Source organism: Poecilia mexicana, unplaced genomic scaffold (assembly GCF_051168715.1).
Source record: "Poecilia mexicana isolate PSO_F unplaced genomic scaffold, ASM5116871v1 scaffold_17, whole genome shotgun sequence".
NCBI lineage: Eukaryota > Metazoa > Chordata > Actinopteri > Cyprinodontiformes > Poeciliidae > Poecilia > Poecilia mexicana.
In genome coordinates this window covers 9,963,420-9,986,868 of record NW_028263386.1, presented here as the reverse complement: position 1 = coordinate 9,986,868, position 23,449 = coordinate 9,963,420, and the positions used below count along the sequence as shown (strand labels likewise).

Here is a 23,449-nt window from a genome sequence, read left to right as displayed (position 1 = left end):
TGTTTCATTTTCCTGTGAAAACCCATAAATTTGTACGCCACATGTTTTTGTTGTAGTTGTAAAACAGAAGCAGCAGTTTTCAACACAATATAGTCTCAGTGGGTTTTTTATTCCTTGCTTGTTTTCTTTAGGAGACCTACCACGGACTTTTAGTGGCAGAGACTCTCTTATGTTGAAAACAATTAGACTCTTTTTCACACATGGCTGCATATGTGGCTTTTCATAATAAACTCTACAGGCGTATTTTTCATTTTAATAAACTAGGAGTCATAAATTAACCAGAATTGGACAAATTAAATAATTGCAGACGATTTTCTCACACAACTGGTTGCTGATTTGAATTAGACGGCAGCATGAAGCACATCTAAATCCAGGAAGTTCATCAAGTTTATCAATTCAAAAATGATGAAATGAGAGCTGTAGCAGCACTGACCTCTTAAATGACTCACTCCTCCTGCTTTTCTCACATGCAGTTTCAGTCTCCCACACTGCAAAACGTCTGATTTTTCCATCGCCCTTCCTAAACGCCATCACACTGCAGAAAACAGGGAGAACCACAAAACACAATCCCAATGTGTAGAACTAGTGTGGCGCTCCCAACAGGCTGCTGAATGCAAGGCCCTGTCAATTTATAGCCCTACTGTACCTTTTCATTTTATTGCCCCCCTCATTCAAGCAGCAATAGCAGCAAAGAAAATAAAATGAAATTCCATTTTACATGCAGTCGCTCAGACCTGTTCAGGTGAAAAAAGGAGCTTTTTTATTTTTTCAGCTTAAAAAAGGCCACCAACTTCAAACTCTTGCAGCACAGCCAGCAACACTCTGCTTCAGCTCGGGAGTCCACTTAAAGCAGCACTTCAGATCTGGTCAGCTGAAAAGTGCATTTGCCTGTGAGTTATTAATAAATATGTCCATTAGGTTGGTCAGTGTACCTCTGAATGAAGGATGGTTTCAGAATATAAATCTCAGGTAAAATTGAGACAGATGATGAACTGTTGGCTCTGACACCAAAACTTATTTGCAGAACAAAAACTGAGAGTTTTATTTAAATCTTAGTTTTAGTCTAAAGCTGCCACGCTTTGTGAGTGGAGTCAAATGAAAAAGTCGGAGTTGCGTGACGAGGTGAAGGTATGTGACAAACTTTCTCATAAATTTTGTAATTTTTCTCTGCCACATTGAGGTGGACGTTGAAAAAACTAGCATGGTGCATCATCAGTATCATGTTTGTAGTTGGCGGTAAGAAGAAAATTGTGGAATTTTGTATGGTTTCAAAATTATGGGCAATTTTATTTTGTACTGTATTTAGTGATGTTAATCAGCTGTTATGTTGTAATTGGGCAAAAAAATAAAAAAATCTGCCGACATAATTTGTTTTGCGTATCTTGTGCTAGGTTTTATTTGGCTCAGAGTTGATCGTAAATAGATAGATTGATTTTGGGAAATGCAGTATCTATAGCTCTCTGGTGAAAAATATTCCAGACTAATCTTTTGTAACAGTGTTTCATCTGTTGGAGGATCTTTCTAAACTCTGCCACATTAATTTTGTTAATGTGACTTTTAGTTTTGGAGTTATAAGATGAAACATGTATTTTCTATCATAGCACTACCTACATGTGAATGTGGCTGAATATTTTTTGTTATAAAGCAATTCAACTAGAAGGGGGTTTTTTCAGCTTAGATGAGTAGTTGATGTGTTTCCAAACAAAACATTAATATTTTAGCATTGAGCATTAAATCCTTGTGAGATCTATCTTTAAACACCTTTTGTGATTAATCAATTTGAGATACTTTCAATCAGTCCCAGTATATCTGACTCGCATATCCATGTGCTGAATAACAAAAGGGATAGTTTCACATATTTATGTGTGAAATAAGTGGAATAAGAGGCAGTCCTTGAGCATTCATTTTGAAAATTCATGGTCCTTACCTTGTGAGTCCATTGTTTTGTTCACTTACTTTGCAGTAGACACTAGAGTTTCAGCTTGTCCTGAAACCTTTGTGCTAGTAGTATCTTGGTTGCGAGGCAACAGCTCTAAAGTCTTCAAATATTCTGTTAACAGATGTTTCTAGAGAAATATTTTCAGAAAATATGTCCTTTATGACTTACAAATTTAATTATTTATGTTTGATGTTTTTGTTGTTGTTGTAACACCTCTTGGTAATAAACCCAACTTTCATTGAAAATCCTACTGATTTTCCTTGGAATTGTGTTAAATTTGAAAGGAAAATGTATGTTTTGAGCAGCTCCTATTAAAAACCAAATCCTCCTTGCCAATGCCAGAGAGTTTATTCTGTTAATGACTACTGCTTTATGTTGTTTAGTGACATCTGAAGAAACAAGACAACAGAGACCTCAGTAGCGTCTAAAACAATGCACCACCAGTCAAGCCTAGAGGCTCCCCTTAATGATGGTCACCAGCTTGGTCACACACTCCTGAGGAATGGGATCATGTTCACTAACCATTTCTTCAAAACAAAATTCGTCTGAAGCTGTAAAACCTACTTGAGCCTTTCAAATATAAGAAAAACACATTTATTAAGTTTTTAAAATATTCTTGGGTGTTTTACTGTAAAATTAAAACCCACTACTAATTTTATTTCTATTCTGTTTTGCCTACAACTTATTAGCTTGTTACTTCCGACCATGTTCAGAGCTGGAGAAGTGTTTTGGATGAGAAACAAGAGAAGCAGTCCAATTGATTTCCACTCAATTAGCAATTAGCACTAGTAGTGTTGGAGAAGAATCAGCTGAAGTCCAAATCCAGCTGCCTGCCACAATGAGCCAGCCTAAAACACTGCAGAACCATAGAGACTAGGGATGTAACGATACACAGACATGCCAAAAATTTTAGGAATTGCTCTTTTGGTTGTACCGAAGGCTTGTATAGAGATAAAACCAAATTAATAAACTCTTTCCCTGAGACAAGAAGATGAGCAAGTTTAAAAAAAGTCTTTATACATTATTCTATCTATCTATCGGAATAACAACAAACAGTTGCAGGGTGTGTTCATGGCAGATGAGTTCATCATTTATTCAGTAATTAACACAAAGCAGACAGCCGTGATAAACCACTAGACTAAATGCGTTCCACTGCGACACGCTAAAAGGCGCTTATCTTAATATCATAACGCTTAAAATCCAACGCAATTATTCTTCACAGGGGCGTGAAATTGATTCCAAACATTTTCTTTTTCTCCTCCACACACGGTTTGATCTTTGCTCCCCAGGACGACCTTCAATAAAAATTCAATTTCTCACCTAAAGATATCAGAGTTTCATCTTTAATAATACTATTGTGTGCAGCTCGGATTATGAAATGTTTTTCTCTCGTATCGCTGAGGAGGCGTTCTGATGATCCAACCAGCGCTGCGTAAAATGCTTGATTAAAAGAAAGATGGTTACTGATTGAGGTTTTTTTTTTTGGTTTTTTTTATTAAAACAGACGTGAGAATCAGAGTGTGAAGGTGTGCCAGATTTAGTCACACAGATGGTAGACAAGAGAACATGAACTCTGAGATCACCATCTGGTGGAAGCTGCATGAAAACATTAGGTCTCCTGTTCCAAAATTATCTAAAAACAAAAGTATAATCATCTACTGAATGTTTCTTTGGGGGAAAAAAAGTCTAATTGCAGTTTTCTCAGTTGATTTGGTGCATGAATTACCCACAAAAGTCAGTCTCTTTCTCAAAAGCCTTAGTTTGTCTCTCAAGAATAAATGTGTCAATGAACATGTCAGTACCTCAGAATGACAAGTCATTGTCTCATTGTGTATGGATAAGACAGTCAAATTGCTTCGTCATGTCACCAATATTACTCTGTTATAAAGTACAGCTGAAGTTTTGATGACAACAGTTGTGAATTGTAATTGATTCAAACAAACCTCGAAGTAAAAAAACAGTAGCAGCGTAAACATTTCCCTAAGAAAAACAATATATGCAGTGCTGAAGGAATTACAGTTCAGTTTTTTTAAACCTGCTGGCATTCTTGGCTTTTGGGCAACAAATTCTCATAAACATCAAAACAAATATCTTCTCTGGTGATGGAGTGTGGAAATAATCTTGTAGTGTTTTATCCTCCTGCTACTCTTCATCTCTCTGGATGTCAAACCCGTCCAGATCTTTGCTATTTCAGAAAACATAATTCTGTGGAGTGGTTTAAATATTTGTATTAGTTTATTTTTTCATGTAACTCTTACAGAGTGACTATAATGTGCTGCATATCACTTTGAGATATAAGCACTTTTTTGCAAAACTTTATCTTTAACGTAATTTCTTACCCTAACCTGAACACTACCATAGCTTTTTATTAAAGCATTGCAAAAATAAAATTTTAATGACGCATAATTCAGACATAAAAAAAAGCAAACTGGAACTATAGCTCTACATGGCGCAGCCCAGTAACGGCACAGTAAATCTAATTTATTGGAACAATACAAAAGTTTCAGGATTACTTGGGTCATCAGTTTTTAACAGCTTGCAGAGACAAACTTTAGAATATTTGCCCCGTTTTGCTGCACAAAGTGTCGTAAATGTGCAGAAGTTGGGGTAAATGTGATAATGATGATCTCATAATCTTTTGAAAATTAGAATCCAGAATTAAAAGTAAAGTAACTTTGTAAACAAGATAATTTTTTAATGAAAAGAGACACTTTACTGGAGTTAGCAACATATGAGGATTTCAGGATCCTCCATCTTTAGGTTGCCATTATTCTCAGTGGTCGTGGGTCTTTAAAACTGTCAGATATGTTTGCCTTCAATATGCAGGAACTTTATAATGTTGACCAATAAACAAGGAACCAAATCTGGCGTCTTATTAGCCCACAGTTGTTATTCAGATTATAATGTCTCCAATTATTCTTATGGTATTTAATAAATATTGTAAAAATGTCCTATAGCCAGATCAATTTTGATATTTTATCTTGTTGTAAGCTGCTTATAAACTTTCATCCTTAGAACAGACGCTGCTTGATGCATACATATTAAATAAAGGACAATTGTTTAAAATTTTCCCACTGATGTTATAGCATTACATGATTACATTAAAGAAGAAAAACTATTAAGAGGTGATGCTTGTAGCCACTACACTGCAATTTGGCGCTAAAGGAGAATCTTCCAACACCAATGGAAGAGGTTAATACTGCACAGCAATGACTTACAGTTGTTTCAAGCAATACATCAAGTAATTTCCAAGCAGTTCATCAAACTTATTAATGTAAGCTTTGCAAGTGGCTTTCCCTGCACTACGTTTCTTTTTTCATTCTACGCCTTTTGTTGCAGGATTTCCTAGATTTTAATTAATTAATGAGGTTATTAAATCCCCATAATAATTTTTTCAGATACTCCGTAGCTTTAACTGCTTCCATTGTGCCAGAGTGTTGGTAAAATTGTAAATAAAATTAGATTTGAGGTTAGATGTACTTTTTGTTTGTTTACCTGAGGAAACCGACTTGGTACGTTACGTCCTTGAAGACTGTTTGAAATTGATACGGTATGAAAAATGTATTCAAAAACTGTTGCGGGGAACAAGCAACTGAAAAGCTGAATTGTAAAAATTACAAGCTCAGCTGTAGCTTATAGCTGGAAGACTGCTGCATGGCCATGACTGTTTTTATGCTCAATTTTAGTGTTGGAATTTAGTTTTTCAGACAGTGAAACATTCAAAAAGCATGGATTCTGATTTTTAATGCCTTGCAAAAGTATTTCTCCTGGCAGTTCTTTCATAAAAGCCACACTAGCAAAGTGTGTGATTAATGTTTACCCCTGGACTCTTTTTACTTATTTAGAGTCTTTGAAAGAGAAATGGTTGCAGTGGATTTTCTTTAAAAAAATTGCTTCCACTTTACAAATATGCACTATTTTGTGTTGGTCTGTCACAAAATCCCACTAAGATGCATGTATATACAGCAGATAATACAACACATTTGAATGAATTATGTTAGCACTTTTGTAACTTATTAGAGGCTATGATATAGTAAATGTACATAAACATTTTGCTTAACTACTCATTTGCAACAATGAGCTGTTTTATTAAAGTTATTTGGAACATAAAATGGTGAAAGCCCAACAGGACGCGCCATCTGCTTCAGGAATATAATGGCATTATCCACAACAGCTGGCAGTCGCTGTTTTGAAAAAACAGTCTCTAAATAAACTCTCTGCAACAGAGTCAAATATGTTAAATATTAGCCCATACCTAAACATTCATCTTTAGCTTCTGAACAGATGTTTCTGTGACACGATTTATTAATTTCAAGAAATTAAATCTAATCATCTTTTTTAGTCAATCTTTTTTATTAAGAACATGATAGAAACTGAGCAGGTGAGGTTTAATGAGTTTTTACGTAACTGAAGACTGAAGAAAACATTAAATACATTGTCGATAATGTACAACATCTTTCCCACTGACACGACTTGACTAATTCTACTGCTCTATTACACATCTATACATATATGTCTTTTCTACAAAGATCCAAACGTGAACAATTTCCTCATAATGCCACTATGTGTTGTTTGGCTCAATCTTTGACATACAGTAATCCAAATTAAGACTGATTTGCTGTTTGAAGCTGAATTATTTTGGGATTTGTTTTTGAATCTTGCTAAGGTCTTAAAGATAATATAAAAATGTTCTGCCTTGCAAAGTTCATATGAACTTAATTCCCGCCTGTAAGACTGCCTAGCTAGTGGAAAGATTTACTTGTGCTTGCTCAGGACACCCTGGAGGAAGTCCTCAAAGCTTGGGACAGCATATTGGTGGACAACGGCTTCCTTTGCACCATTTTCTTCATCAGCTATTGGCTCATCGGCAGAGGCGGCAGGTTCGGCGCGGCGCAATCTGCAGTTGTAGTCGTACTCGGGGTCGCAGTCAGGATCCGGAAGAATAATGCCGTCCTTTCCAGGCTTTGGGGCCTCGATGCCGCCAGGTGGAGCAAACTTTGCACAACTGGGATCATAAGGGTGGCAGAAGGGTTCATCAGGAGCTTCAGAACCAGACTTGACTGGGCTGCAGTCCTTGTCATAGTGCATATAGCAGTCGTAGCCTTCCTTGGTCTTGCCGCGGACACCAAGCTGGTAGCGGACCTGGTTGATTTTTTGGTTTGTGTGTGTGTGTGTTTCAAAACAAATGCAAAGCAGATTTATGACTAAAGAAAGGAATTAAAGCATTATTCAACACCCATTTCATTTTACTACAGATTTTAATAAGTCATATGTTAGCATGACTATAGAGGACTAGTCAAAAAGAAGTAATTCAAACCTAAGAAGAGGACTTTGGGTTCAGACCTGGTGCTCGGGGAGCTGTGGAGGGGGCCTGCGCAGGGCGGCAGCAGCTGCCAGTATGCAGTACGGGTTGGTTCGCGGGTCACAAGTCAGAGGCGCCGCAGGAAGTGCATGTTTGGGGGCGTACTCCAGGACGGGTTTGGTGAGGCTAGCGAGCCTTGTAGCGCTAAGAGGGTTGCAGCCCGCATCAAAGAGAGGGTTGCAGTGCTGCTCTGTAGGTGCCTCCCCGGCTGCAAAGGAAGCAGGAGCAGCTTTACTGGCACAAAGAGGATTCACTGATGGATCACAACTAGAGTACATCAGGTGGTAGAAGCCACTGGGGGCCTTTTGCACCAAAGAGGGCTTGCAGTACGGGTCCTTGGGGTCGCAATTGAGGGCAGAATAGGATGGAGCCGGACCCAGCACAGGGCGGTACCCAAACGCTGCTCTCAGGTGGTACTGCAGGCATTCCACATCTTCAGGTTGGCAGATCCTGAGCAGCTCAGACTGCTGCTCATGGCTCAGGAAAGGCTCCAAGACTGGACCATAATGGTAGTAACCACTGGGGCTCTTCATGGGCAGCACAGGGGCGAGGATGGGAGCTGGTACCTTAGCTGGAGCCGGTTCAGGAGCCTTGGAGGAAAGGGGGTAGAGGCAGTAGGGGTCAAGGTAAGGGTCACATGTCCTAATGGAAGCAGCCTTGAAAGGGGCAGGCATGACCACTGCAGCTTTGGGTTTGCTGGTAAACTCTGCAATGCATTCTGGGTCATCGGACTCAGCACAGGTTCTGTATATTTCACTGAGGTGTTTGAGGTAGTGGTTGAAGGTGGGCCCCTCCTCGGACCTGTGCTTATTTTGCAAATAGGCCAGATACAGACGATCCAAGTCCTCCACCTGAACGGGGGCGAAAGCAGCTGAAATTAGCATAATGATGGTTCAAACAATTTACAAGCCTCTGAAATTGGATTTAAAATAATTAATACATAATCAAAAGCTTAAAATCCAAGGCCATTTTTAGCCTGTTCTGTATTTGAAGCAGGAAATGAGCCGGACTTAAACAACATAAATGTCCTGGGCATAAAGCACTGGAAAATATCTAAATATTTAAAGAAGGTAAAGGCATATTAATACTTTTATGCAACCAAGATCTGAGCAATAAATCATTCATTGTTGTCATCTGAACTGAAGATAGAGGAACATTGAGAAAAACAATCCAATATTCTTACTGCCTGAAATTATTTATTTAATGCAGTCAATGGGGAAAAATTTATTTTAATACAACAGCATAATGCAATCTGATGGATTGTTTTAAGGAAAAAATGAGGAGCTTCGTAATCGTGACTGGCATAAAAATGAATAAATGATGTGAAACAAGCTCCACTCACCCCCTCCTGGTTGTGGGTGTCCATAAAGTATTTGTACCATCCCCAGAAGTCAGGCATACGTTTGAACTGGGGCACAGCCACGACGGGGACATTCCTTCTGTTGCGAACCAGCTTTTTCAAGTTGGTCATGGCCTCTGCTTTCACATTATCAGATACTGCAGCTGCTGCAGGGAGAAACAACAAAGAAAATAAACTAATCTTAACTAGGATTGCCACAGTTTGTCCTGAAAGTAACTCAAGACAATCTATGGGTACTTGCAGCCAAAATAACTTTGCATAATCTTGTTGAACTTAAGGATGTGTTTTATGTCATTTTGTGATGTTATTGTCATATTATCTTACATTAGCTGCTCATATATTTGTGTTTCCATATAAGATAGACCGAGCACAGATTGGTACTAAACACAAAATCAAGTTGAAAGAAGCTTCATTGGCCTATTATTTATACAAAACTAATTCTTAATGACTAGTTTAAGAAATTATTGGTTACACCATGCTCAACTAAGCTAAGGATGAGTTCTTGGTCAACCCATTGGTTACATTTCTAATGTAAATGTTTGGTTTTATGCTGAAGATGACGTGGTATATTCTTCTACATCTGTACCTTATCAGGCTACATCAGATAATGAGTTTCTGTAGATTTTGTACAGAAACTATTTCCCACTTTAAATTTAATCCATCCTCTATCTGGCTAAACTCTTTTTAGTTAAGTTGAAATACAATTACAGAATCTAAGAAACAGTGATTTTTTTTTTCTGAAAGTCACAGAAACTGGTAAATAAAACTTATAAATAAACTTTTCTCATTTAGATCAAATTTAATGTTCTTTTCTGAGGCTGAAAACCATTTCTCTTACAATTTTACGTTTGCACCATTATGTCAATTTTATTTCTGTGAAAACATTTTCACAAACTTGGAGCGCTTGATACGTTCTACCAGTCTGGAGTATTCAGTTTCATTGCACACCTTAAATCTCTGACTTATCACAATTATATTATATTCTCCAGTAATGCTTTGTCTGTGGTATTTTCATTTCTTTGCTTTCTGCTTTTATATTTTAAATCTAACATACACAGTACAAAAAAGTACAGGAGTTTGTTGTTTTCATCGCATATGCTAGATATGTAGATTAGTGGTTGTAAGTGCTTTGAGAATTAAATGTTTTTATATTGTTATTACTCTTGTTTATTTTTAAACACACCTTTAAATGTTGTGCTGTAAATTATTTTGAGCATTTTGTGTGTTGTAAATCTCACTATTTTAAGACCTTTTCACTTTTATACCAACGGCCCAAAAGATCAAATTGTTCCTATAGTGAAGATCAACTTTTTATAACGTTATTTATTTTTTTAACTGAATTTACTTGCATTAAATCCTACTCTTAAAGTAATACTGCAATGAAATTTTAAGATATATGAAACCTAAATCCAAAATTTTTATTGCAATCACAAAAATGACACTTGAATTTAGAACCATCTCTTTCTACATTAAAAAAAAAGTTTATTTCAGCTTTAAATTAAAAAATAAGAACAGCGGTTTTCATATTAAGGAACATATTTCAGATTAGTTCAAGTTAATCTCGAACAAGGACACTTTTGATTGTTCATATTAAATAACAAAGACAAAGCTCACCAAATGAAAACCTAATTTGAATATAATTACCCATATGGCTTCACCTAAACTATGTAAATCAGCTGTGAACTGCATGAGGTTCATGCATGCTGAAAAGTGAATTTAATGCTTTTTTTTTCTTCCGATACATTTACTAATTGAACATTTTGAAACCCTTGAGTTTTCCATGCCACGTCAGACAAACCCTCACCTTCCTCCTGCTTGTCCTGCCCCACTGGAACGGCCCCCAGAAACTCTGTACAGACACAAACAGGAGCCACATTAGCAGCAGCAACGCTTGCTAACTGGGAACAGATGTTGGGCTTTCTCTCAACATCAGGGAAAATGCTGAGCTGCTAATAAGCCGGCGGGTGAAAAGCGGCAGGTGCTGGAGCGCTGGCGCCCCGATGCAGGCAGCATCCTGCAAATTAAACACCCTCCACCTCTCTGCCCCCTCCTCGTCCACTCCGCCATCCAGCCTAAAGCACGTTGTGTCGCTTAGCTTTGAACTAAAATGGTGGTGTTTATGCCCCCGCTGGAGGCCTCCTCAAAGTTTACCTGTAAAACTACAAAGAGTTGGCCCTCACACAGACCAATTATTCATGCACTGTAAATGTAGCTAGTGGGGGGGGGGCAGTCTGGGTGTCTTCTGATCTGCCGGGGTTTTATGGAGACATTTATGGTGATAAGAAAAACAGCCACGTCAGCTGATTATTACCCAATGTCCAGTTGTGTATGTATATTTTTATCTCTAAAAGCTACCAAAAAACACAATCTTAACGAGATGTTTTACTTTCCAAAAGAAAAACATATCCTTGTCCAGAAATAAATTTATCCAACTGCCTCTCAACAGAAGTCACTGTAAAGTAAAAAATCATGCTAACTCACCCCAGAAGCAATTTATCAGTTAATTGTAGTCATTTTAAACTCTATTGTTGGAATCAACTATTACTCTTTATAACTGGACTAAGTGCATTTTTACCTGTTATGTAAAGGACATTTAGACTGAGTCCCATTTCTGAAGGTCATCGCCACCCTCAGGACTCACCTTTCCTCCATCTTCCATTATTTAATTTAGTTAGTCTTTAAAATATGTCACTGACAAATGGGACACTTATGCCAAGTCATCAGATTTTTTACTGGTTACATGCACATGTTTATATTCTTGACTAAAAATGATAAATATCATGTAAACAATTATGAGTTCTCCATCATATGTTGTTTATTATGTTTCTAAAACAACATGAATATAATCCTACTTACTATTACGTAAAGTAATTAAAATGTATTTGGATTTTCTTAAAATAGCAGATTTTGAGAAGAATGCTAATTTGTCACAATGTTATATGTTCAGTACGTTACCTAAGGTCTTCTTAGTTATTATAGCTTAGCTTTTAATTGCTGCATCATTTAATAACTTTTTGGTGTTTTTCAAAGTAGTTTATGTTTCCATATTTTACTTTACAGACAAATGGTTGAAAGCTATGATAAATAACAGAAATTAGAAAAAGTGGCATTGTAAACTTGTCATTTGCATCTCACCTGGTAATATGACAATTGCTAACAGGAGTCCTGTGAGGATGAGTGATGGTCGTGCCATTTTCTGTGCTTCCTGTAGGAACAGACGGGGAACAATACTCAGAGTTGCCACAGTATTAACATTAGGCGGTGCTATATGTAACACATTACAATGCAACTCGACTTGGATTGATCTTCTCATTTTCTTTTCTGTGAAGAGTTTTTCATCTGCCTGCTAGGAATGGAAATCCTTGATTACACAATGCTTTCAGAACAAAGTGATGGGTTTTATTTAACTGGCTGATGCAGAGACAATAGAGAGGATTGAGGACATGCACTAATAGAGCTTTAGAGGGATTATGGAAAATAATCAGAATATCAAATACAGCGACTGAACTCAACAATCAAACCACCAAAAGCTGCACAGATGGCTGATGAATTACAGCTGCCACTCTCACTAAGATGAATAGTTTTACTCTGGCTTGTGAATCTTTTTAAGTTTTGCCCTTTTTAAAAATTGTGAAAGTTCCCAGCAGTCTCTCTAAGAAAATGTAGAAATAACTACTTACCTGCAAAGGTGCCGTGGATTTGTCCTCCTAAGATCACCTCGAGATCCAGCGCGTCTCTCTGGAGGGAGGGGTTGCTTCTCCAAGATGTCTGAACCCTGAAGCTCTCTGCTCCCCAGTATGAGCCGGACAAGCAGGGAAACATTTTTAAGGAGCCTCCCTTGGTCATTAAAAGACTCAAAAAGGCATGTCATGAGGCTAAAACATGCTGCCAGGCTCTGCAGGATTGGCTCCTGTGCTGACAAACATCCAACCAGCAGCGATCCTGTAATTAGGAAAGGTGAGCAGCTCGACTCTCTTCCTGGAGAAGCTGAAGCTCACAGTTTTCTTCCTTACTGGGATGAAATTTGGGGTGATTTTAGAGTTAATTTGACATAATGTTTTGAGATAAGTTAAGAAGTTATTAAGCTTGCACTTGATTTGCTGTGGCAAAAAAAGCAAGAATGTATTTCAGGTATTCTTGGCATGCTTCTATAGATACATAAATAGCAATAAATAAGAGAAAATACTGTTTGTACTTGAGATTCTTACTTTTGAATGTAGCTGTTTTGCAGAAATTCACAACAAAGAATAAAATATTTCTTAAACAACTTCAGTCTTGCATCAGATCACTGAATAAATGAGAGACAAATATTATAACACAAGAATATCCAAGTAGTTTTTGCACCATGTTTGAAACTTTCAAACTTGGTTTAATGAGTCTGCAGCCGAATCACTCAATTGTTATCCTCTTCTGAGGATTTGAAAGCTATGTAATCCCTTCACGAAGATACAAAAAAAAAAGTTTTGCACTGATAACTCCTGCTTTGAAAATTTCTTTCTTCTACATGCATCTTTTATATGGAACAACATGAAGGAAAGTCGAGTCGTTAGGCGAAGTACACCTCATACAGGGAGCCAATAAAGGCAACAAACTGCTGCTACAGTAGGAGGCAGCGCCTTCAGGACCAGCATACAAACAGCTCTGCTTGTTGGGTTTACAGTACAATCCTGAAGCCTGGGCTCTGCCACGTAGCCTTCACAGCCTGCAGTCTGTGTTAGAGGAACGTACCGAGTACCGTGGGAGCAGTGGAAACTGATGAAAACAAGCTTAAAAAGATCAAACCATGCAGCCAACCTCTGAGGGTGCAGCAGCTCCTTGAAACATTCAAAGACTGACATTTATTTTTAATTTGTGGCCTTTACTGATAGTCAGTTGCACTTTGTATTTAGGTTTATGTATTTAAAAGGGATTAGATTGACAACTTCAATCCAGTTGAAACCAGACATTCAGTACATACAAAAAAATAACATTTTATGTTTGAGTTCAGTTACAATTGAATATTTTATTATCATTATTTGAATTCAGAAGTGTGCACACTCTTCCCTGTTTGGAATTGGTTTTCTTTTGTACGTATTTCCCAAAGCTTCTTACAATAGTTTGTTGGATTTTTGACCCATTCCCAGTGAAAGCACTGCTGTACCTGAGTCAGTTTACTCACACACACTTTGTGGCGATCACCACGACTGACTTTATTGTCGTTAAGCTAATTTGCAGCTAATTTGGAGAAAAATGCTCCGAGTCATTTTCTGTTTGTAGAACCCATTTGGGCTCAAGCTTTAACCTTCTTGCTGATATGTCTTTGTGTTAATGCACAAAATATTTAAGGATCAGTGCAATACATATGTAAATATCTTATAATTACTGTCATTCTCATAATTTTTCATCCTCAACTTAGAACATTTTTGGCACATTTATAGTACTACATCAAAATCACATTCATTTATTAAAGTAGCTTAAAAAGCTTCATTAATTAAAGCTGTGTTTGAGTTTCTGTTTGTGCTTTCTCACATTTTTGCAATGTTTACAGACTTTTTTCTGACTTTATGAATTTATCATTTCATATCCAAGCTAACACAACGTTCAGATCACACAATTTTGCTTAATCTAAATCAAGATAAACCATCTACATATATAATTATATTGGGCTTTTATTTGAGTAAGTACATCGCAATTTTAGAGATTAAATCAATTATATTTTGTCAGCTTTTCTACCAGACTAGCATTATGAAGAGCAAGTTGTTCTTTGTACTAAATGGGACAAAAAAGTCAGTGAAGGATGCTAAAACATTTAAAAGCTGGAACATTTGGAAGAATGTTCAATGTCTTGTAGTTTTAATCTGAATGTCTTCTTGTTGTTTGTAGCTGAAAATAAGGTGGATAGTTGGATCTCATGAGCTTAAGTTTCTGCAAAGGTTACCACAAAATGAAAAAGACATATATATATATATATATATATATATATATATATATATATATATATATATATATATATATATGTATATATATATATATATATATATATATGCAGTATTTATCAACATGCATGCTCCTAGGACTTTCTTCTGCAGACTCTTTTTTCTGTCTTCCAGAGTTGAAATCTACTATTATCAACCTCCAGTACACTAACCAATTATTTCATTGATGTACCTTTTTCCTCCAATTTACTGCATTTATTGCTCTGCCAGACAGACTCTCTGAATGTGACTTGCATGTCTGAACAGGAATTTTAGTGCCAGGGCACTTAATGTCCTAATTTTACAGATATTGTCTGATTTTCATTCATAATAGCATCTGTAATTTTGTTATTTTTGACTGAGTCACAGTGCTGGGTTGGATTTTCAGACAAATGAACAGCCAACATAAATTTCAATGGTGTTCATTTCTTGAAGCAAAAAAACATATTTGTTTTTCAGCAGGCAACCCTTTAATGAACATATGTGCCTTTTAATGGCAGAATTATTTCTAGTTTTTATATACATTTGCACATCTACCGGTAACTGAAAAAGTTTGAACTTAAATTTAAAAACTAAACGTTCTCCACCAGTTTGAGCAGCTGTTTCTAAATAATGCCGACCGTTTGGCAGTTCGTCTCTGTGGACACGTGTCTCTCAGGAACCGTCTGACTGCTGGTGACTCAACCACAGCTTTAAATTAACGCGACCGTCACTGAGGGAAACATACTTTTGGCTGGAAGTCAGTATCTGCCTGTGCTTGGAAATCAGACAGCGACAGATGTCAGCCAGAAACAACCATGGAAAGTGTAACTCATTGGAGATTAAGGGTAAATAAAACGCAGGTGTTTGGTAGAAGAATAATCGTGTCATAATCTGATGGTCAAAACGGATGAAGCAGAGTCTAAGAGCCTGTAAAAACTCAAGATTTGACTGTAAAAACTGGCAACTTTTAGCCAATTTGAGCTGGGGTTTTTTTCAGTTTTTGTCTTTACTAGTAAATATTTATTCTAATTATGTGCTGTTTTCAATTGAGGTTTGTCCAGACTTAGAAGAAATATCCTAAATTAAATTATTTAAATTAGTTTGGCGTTGATTTTTACCCTTAACCGACTGAAAATCTGCTCTCTAAAATATACAACATATCTAAAAAAATTAGAAGAACAAATATGTTCACTTATTGAATGAAGAGGAACTAAACTTGATTTAATTCACACACGTGTGTGTTTTGGACATAATTGCAGTCAAAAAGTAACACAGATAAAGGTAGAGAGCAGAATTCATGGCTCCATTAACTACAATTATTATACAATTAATACAGTTATTGATGTATAAATTTCTAATTTAATACATTGTTTATAATTAATTATAATCATACTGCCCCCACCATGTCTGTCATTATGATGCAGTTTTTCTAAAATGGTTTTGACTACAGAAGTATTAGAACTTGCAGTTTTTTTCTCCAAAGGACGCAAGTTTTGCCCAGTTTCTTACTTAATCCTGAATCAACAAAACTGACCTCAACTACTAGCTAATTAATGCATACCCATCTAACCAAAACAACAACCTAAAGCTACATAAACTGTGACAACAAAGAACTGAATGAGAAAAATCACCACTGTTGTTCGTCTGCCAAACCCTTTGGCCGTGACTCAATATCACCCTTTTTTTTGCCTCTCGCTCAAGATCTTTGATGTTGTGTTTAAGGTTTTAGATATTCAAGATGTTGCACCGGTTACTGCGCAACAAAGATGTTCAGTAATTCATACTAATCCTTTTCGTACATCTGTTGGGCATTGCTGACAGCTCAGTTTTTAGTTTTGCTGAGCCTGTACAGGCTGCTTTGAAAATCTTGTTGTTTGCAATTTTATGTTCTCCATAAGCCTCTATTTGCTTACAAAATCATCCAGAATAGTAATAAAGATACATACCACATAGCTGTGCATGTGACCTTTATATCTAGTATTGATATTTAGAAAATTTCTCCCTTATAAGATATCCTCACATTTAAATGCCATCTACACACAAAAAGACACATGTATAAAAAATTAATTTCTTCTGGACTGCAGAAACTATTCCACTTCTCTTACGACTTCAGTAGAAATGTCATTTTTTTTGCCAGGCTGATGTAATCCACAGAAACGCCGTTGTTCATGTTCTGATTCCGGGTTGAGGTCCAGAGAACTGCAAGAAAGGTGAGAACATGTTTCTGTTTGTGAGGCTCGCCCTGCACTCTGAGCTTCCTCTGTATTTAATGAGCATCGCTGCAGTTTTTCCTCACAGTCGCTGCAGCTTCAACCCAGTCTGCTAAATTATTACCTAAGCTATGCTGATGGCATTTTTTGATGACATTGCAATAGCTGCAGATAAATTTATGTTAAAGGTTTTAGTTGAAAGATACTTAGCTTTAGCTTAAAAATACTTAAATTATTTTCTATTCTCTATTTTTTTTTTAAATCTAAAAAAGTAAATCAAATAATAATGTGCAGAGCTAAAGCTTCAATACTGAAGTTTTCCTCTTTCCAGATTTCTTCTGGTTTTGCTTTTTCATAACACCTACATGTTTCCAATCATCGCATAAATTTTAATATAAGACTGATAAAATGTTTTTAAGTATTAGATTCTTTGATTTCATTCATTAGGTGAAGATCTACAAACCTGTAGAATTGAGAACCGAATCAAATCAGATAAACTCATTGAAACAATTAACATAATGAGCCACCATAACGTATACAAAACTATTTATATTTAAAATATTGGAACAATAACGATGTTGTCCCTCTGAACTTTACAGACCTGCAAGCAAAACAATCATTTTAAACCCACGTGCTCAGCTTTCATCCAGAAGTCTTAATTTACGTTTCTGTGCACTTCAAGGACAGAACGATTTGAAATCTTAAGATGATGAATGAATCAATTGAATTTTTTTAATTAAAATGGTGTAATTTTTCTCTAAATGGTGAAAGAATCAGAGAGAAACTCATTTTGCTCTGAAAGGGTGGTTCTTATTTTTCACCAGAACTTGTCAAGTCAAACTGAATGCATGTGGCCATAATTCACTGATGTAGAAATCATTTAAGCCCTTTAAGTCGTTTGTTACATGCCATCTGCAGAATTTCCAGGGGTGACAGCACATGGAGTCTGTGTGCAGAATTTGTAGCTACAGTATAATTAAACCCTGAACAGGTGTTTCCAAGCACACTAAAACCTTCAATCCAGCCCCAGGAGTAGCAGCAAACACAAGCAGGATAGAAGCCCATAATTTTAGCATACTGTATCCCTGGGTTGTTAGGAGTTTCACAACATCTGGAGAAGTTTGAGAAAGAAAAAAAATCTGAAACTTGTGCCACTAACAAAGAAAATTATATATTATTAGACTGTTAATCATTATATTACTGCACATAAAGTATGTAGAAAGGGGAGGAAAGTGCAGATTTCTGGATGCGGTCATCTGTGGAAACAACAACGGATCCATTACAACAAGCTCATAGAATAGAAAACAAAGATTTCCAAAAGTGGGAAATGATTACACTTGTGCTCGTTTTGAGGTTGCTGGGCTCTGGGGAATGCCCTTCCTGTGGGTGTGACAGCGTATGAGACTAAAGTTTAGCAGGAAAACTGCAGAAATCTGTATCAACAGGCAGCAGAAAATGTGCAACATCCTTTGCGTTTGCAGGTGGTTGACATTTAACTCTCATTATAAACCAGCACCAAGGAAAACTAGCTGCATTTTCCTACAATGACTTTAGTGCCATTAGAAATTCACTCTGTGTAAAAAATTAAGAGGTTCTGTTCACAAGTTTGGGACTTATTTTGAAAACATAATTTGTTTAATTTCATGTTACTTAAAACAAAATATTTAAGGGTTAATTCTTTTGTCAGCAACACATATTAAAAATAAAAATCACATTTTGTCAAACGTTGGCTTTTACATGCCACAGCTTCATTTCATTGCTATGTTACAGTCTTCTCTGGAGTCATAATAGTTTTTAACCATCTCTTCTGTGAGGAGAAAGTTATACGTCTTTGCAAAGTGCAGGACTGTGCAAGTGACTCAAGTCTTTACATTTTGTCTGCACAGAGCCAGGCTATTTTGTGTTACTTTAAATTAAAATAGTCTCAGTTGATGGGCTTTTATGCCTATATATCTGTTTTCGGTGAATGTTTCTTTTTTGTTCTGCCATAAAATGTTGGCTTGTATATCATGAAAGGATTCAAAGTAGAGAAATCAGGGTGTGACGGGCAGAGACGGGCAGTAACTGGTTACACACTTGAGTATATTTCTAGGAGCTGTTGCACTGCATCCTACATTTTTCTCTTATTTTAGTGAGATTATTTTAAAGTAATGCTACTTTTACATGAATGCAACGTCTGGCTGCTCAGTGAGTTATTTCACTCACTGAAGACCAACCACAAGTTAACCAAGCAATGCAACAGATACACACACCATGTTTGTATTCGCACTCCTTTGTTCTGTTTATCTCTGAACTCTGCTGTATATTACTTACTTACTTTAAATGTCAATTTCTGAAACTCTGATAGTTGTGAACAGAAGTGGGTAGTAACTATTTACATTTACTCAGTTATAGTTCTTTGTCGGGAAAATGTATTTTTAACGGTAGTTTTACCAGATCATGGTTTTACTTTTACATTAATAGCATTATTATGAAGTATTTCTACTCTTTCCCTTGTATTATTATTCCATTAATAAAATACACATTGCCCAACTTTATGTAGAATCATAAAGTTGGGCAATATGCGTGTCAAATATTATTGCCTTAGACCAATTATAAGGAAATGATGAACGAGAATAGTTGGTAACTCTATTCTGTATATTTGTAGGTTGTGTGTCTTCTTTGTGTATGCTCCTTTTTTCTAACATGTTATTTAAAAAACAAAACAAAACAAAATTGGACAGAACCAGACAGAAAACAGTATGTTAAGCCTAATTACAGCCTCAAAAGAGACTAAACAGAGACTTCAGTTTGTTTTGTTTTTTTACACACATTGTAAAACCAGAGTTGTCATTGTTTTCTTGCAGTTTCTGTCTCATTTATGGGGGTAAAAGGACAGTCTAATCTCTTTATATTGACCCATCCAGATCTGAGACATTTTCCAGAAATTAATTAATGTGAAAAGACAACAAAGCAGGAAATATATAAGCTGCTATCACTATTTCCATCTGGCCACATATGATGATTTAAGACATTAATGTTGGCTGCATCTGAGCATGAGAAAGTGAAATGAAGTCCTGTCATGTTTGTAATGTAGATGTGCCACTTCTTATGCACTTCCAATCTGAATACGGCATGCATACTGGGATTAATGGTGTGGAATTCACAGTGTCCAGGTACATAACTTTTTTTTATGTCGCCTCGTTTAATTTTTAATTTTTATTTTTTTCACAACAAAGGATCAACTGATAAGCTAATAATGAAATTTAAATACTAAAAGTATGTATAGTTTGACAGTTGTTAGTCAAATTTTTCAGACAGGACATTTTGGCAGTTTCACTTTTAATTTCAAGCATCCAGCATGCCGATTGAGGGTGCGTTTACACCAGCTCTGTTTGATCCGCTTTAATCAAACTAGACTAGAACGTTTGTTTGGGAGGTGTGAATCGAAAACCAAACTAAAAACGTAATTTAGCTTATGTATGTAGCGCTAGCTGGAGAAATGGATCGTGGCTATTTCTCCGTAAGACGAGGGTAGAAGGTGTGTCAACAATGGCTCAGACGTTTAGTGAATGTGATGTGTGAGGGATAATGTAGCAGATTTTATTCCATATGTCCAAAAAAATTACTTTTCCATCTTGTCTTTCCATGTCCATAAAACGAAAAACAAACACGCAGATGTGTTTAACCAACTCTTCTGTGAGGAGAAGGTTGCACTTTAACAATAAAGTCTTCAATAAGGCACGACACCTAAAACAAAACAGGTGCTTTATAAACATAAGGCAAAATATTATTCAGTTCAATGTTGATTAGTTTCTGCGGTACGAGGAGTTTGCTTTTCACATGGGGACAAGAGAAACATTTCTCTCTAGCAAGCAAAATGAACACTGACAGTTTGTCAGACGCAGCCTTCGTGTCACCAATGAAATATTTATGAACCTAATTATCTGCAGTAGAGGACAATATAACAAACAACGCACCCATTGATTAAACTTTTCATTATGCTTACCATGTTTATTGTCAGGATTGTTGCTGATACATTCAACATAAAGAACCACTGCTTAGTTTCCAGAGGCTTAAATATATTATAAAACTCACAAGGAACAGATTGTAAGGGAGTTGAGCTTGGAGTTTCCTAAAAGGTAAAATATATTCAGGACAGCATAGTTGTTAGTGTAATTAGTTGCTGGTTCAAAAAAGGGTTTATTTTCTTTTTATAAATTTTTTTATTATTATTTAAAATACTGTCAAATCCCAATCACCTTTGGGATGTTGTGGAACCAGGGAATTAAATGTTTCCAGTATATATGTTTTCCAATGTCCAGATCAATGGATAATGGATTCATGGAACAACAAATATAAAGACAACAAAGCAAAAATGTTGTAATATTTCATTTTTGACATGAGTTCCTTGAGGAACCAAGCTCAATTTAATTCAGCAAGGTACAGTTGGCCGAATTAAATATCAGCAAAGGTAATGCGGTTGGTTCTCCAGACAAATTTCTGTTTTGTGTTCTGGGTTTTTGAGTTCAGTGGGCTGTTCTCTCGAGCACAGACCAAGGGATGCTTTTTATTTTTACGTCCTTTTAAGTAAAATATCAGACTCACACGATTGCCGACATGTTTGGAGCACGTTTTACGTGATTTTTTTCACATAAAACTCCAAGAATATCAAGTTACTGTTGGGTTTCTTAATTGTTTTGGTGCCAGTGCTGTGCATGCACTTTAAAGTAGTTTATTTCCTCTAGTTAGATGCATTTTATATTGCATGAGAGTAATTTAATTGCACAAGTGAAAGGGACAAATTGTTATTTTGTGGTAAGAAAACTGCCACAAGTTTGTCTTTCATCCTTGTAACTAGCTGATGCAATTCTTATTTTGGTCAAAATTAATGAACATCAACATTACATACACAAAGATCATTTGTTTCTCTTAAATTAATCAAGAAGAGACATCAAATCTCTAAATCTGTTTCTTCCAAAAGAGTGAATTGATATACATCAGCAATTGTACCATTTTAAGTTTAAAGATGCTAATAAGCATCTTCGAGAGAGAGAAGCACAATCCAATAAAGTTATTTTCCACAGAGCTGCTGTAGCCTGGATATTTCATAACATACAGTAAATGAGGCCAAACCGCCAAAGCCATTTACGGCTGTGACTGAGGAAGAACCGAGGCGCATTATGCACCTGATTGTTCAGATTAATGAACATTTAAAATCGCTTTATGAATAATATGTGGGCCAGGGAGGATTGAGAAGTCGTGTCCATGAGACAGTAAACTGTCACCCCGAATGAGCCTCGCACCAAGCACATCCCCGTTGCTCCCGCCGAGGGGTCTGCGTCGAATGTGTGTCACACATGGTGTGAAACCGAGGCTGTTTGAAGCGAGGCCTCGGGACAGGGATCACACTCCGGCATGAACGGGGTTTTATACAACGGGGCGGGGAACGCTGAAGGTTTCAAGGCCAGTAAAGAGATTTCCTGCTGAGGAAACAGAAGAGCTCTGACGCCCAGGAGCTAATCACTGAGCGCTAATGGATTCAATCTGCCCTGACTGACAATTCCCCATCCGAACATGACAGACTCCTCCTCAGTTCACTTCAATTCAGCCAACTGGAACAGACATCCTGCATTTGAACATTTCTAACAAACATTACGTCCTAGAGCGTTGTCGCCGAGTGCAAAGTTTTATCAGACTCTTTCGAAATATCAGTACTTGTAGATTTAAGCCTAGAACTTTCTAAAAATTTAATTTTGTGCACTTGAATTCTTTAAAAATGATCTTTTTCTAACCAAATCTCAGGAGTCTCGTTGCACAACGAGAAGCTGATGCAATCAGAACAAAGATTTTGCTTTCTGGCCGCCCACGTTCCAGCAGAGACCGGACTGAAGCTTTTCATCCAGCTGCACAGGAATACTGGATGCACACTGCAAAAATAGACTGAAGTATCAGCCATTTTAAATAATTTAAGTTTGTTGCGGCTGTTATTGACTTGAGAAAAATATGAGCTTTCATTTTACTTTTTCATTCCCATGAAACTGCTGTTATGATTAGGGTAGGATCCCCCCCCCCCCACACACACACACACACACACTTTTATTTGTGACACAAGGGACTCTCTGGATGTGACATTATTCTCTTCTCAGGTCATGCACAAGGTAACCTCCAGTATATTGTGTTTTTGCAGCAGAATAACTTTGCTTTTTCTGCAGACGCAAGATTAAAACCATAAAGAGACAGAGAACTCTTTGCTTCAACAATGTTGAAACCTTTCCTTTTAGATCTTTGAATCTTGAGTCACTCAGATATGTTTTATCTGTGACTTAATGATGCACGTGTAAATTATATGGGTAACACTTTATTTGAAGGGGGTGAATAAGACTGACATGACACTTTCATGAACATGACGTAACACCTGTCATGAACATGAATAAGCCTTCATGAATATTTATGACTGTTGTCATAAAGCGTCATTCGGTAAATTATGACACTTTTAATACAAAGTTGACATTATTCAAAATGTCTTTGTTATGACAACTTGACATTAACCAAGAAATCATTAATGATATAAATTTGTTATAAAAGTTTTACTGATTTCACTTTAAAAATTAGGTAACTTTATGTTATTAAAGGTAAAGTTTAAACAGTAATGATTTCTTG

At 36.6% G+C, this 23,449-nt stretch overlaps 1 protein-coding gene across 1 annotated transcript; it reads right to left on the bottom strand.

The window, feature by feature from the left end:
• Positions 1-6,694: 6,694 nt before the first annotated feature.
• and2 (actinodin2) lies at positions 6,695-11,854 on the bottom strand. The gene is made up of 5 exons (XM_014984317.2): positions 11,797-11,854; positions 10,466-10,510; positions 8,644-8,807; positions 7,283-8,152; positions 6,695-7,081 (listed from the first exon to the last, which is right to left on the bottom strand). The coding sequence occupies exons 1-5, from the start codon at positions 11,852-11,854 to the stop codon at positions 6,695-6,697; spliced, it is 1,524 nt and encodes a 507-aa protein (XP_014839803.2).
• Positions 11,855-23,449: the final 11,595 nt, after the last annotated feature.

Excerpts from the sequence above, each read along its gene's own strand:
- and2 (XM_014984317.2), bottom strand. The coding sequence starts at position 11,854 with ATGGCACGACCATCACTCATCCTCACAGGACTCCTGTTAGCAATTGTC. Across the intron at positions 8,808-10,465 it reads GCAGGACAAGCAGGAGGAAG|CAGCTGCAGTATCTGATAAT; the intron begins GTGAGGGTTTGT and ends TTCTCCCTGCAG. Across the intron at positions 8,153-8,643 it reads ACACCCACAACCAGGAGGGG|GTGGAGGACTTGGATCGTCT; the intron begins GTGAGTGGAGCT and ends GCCCCCGTTCAG.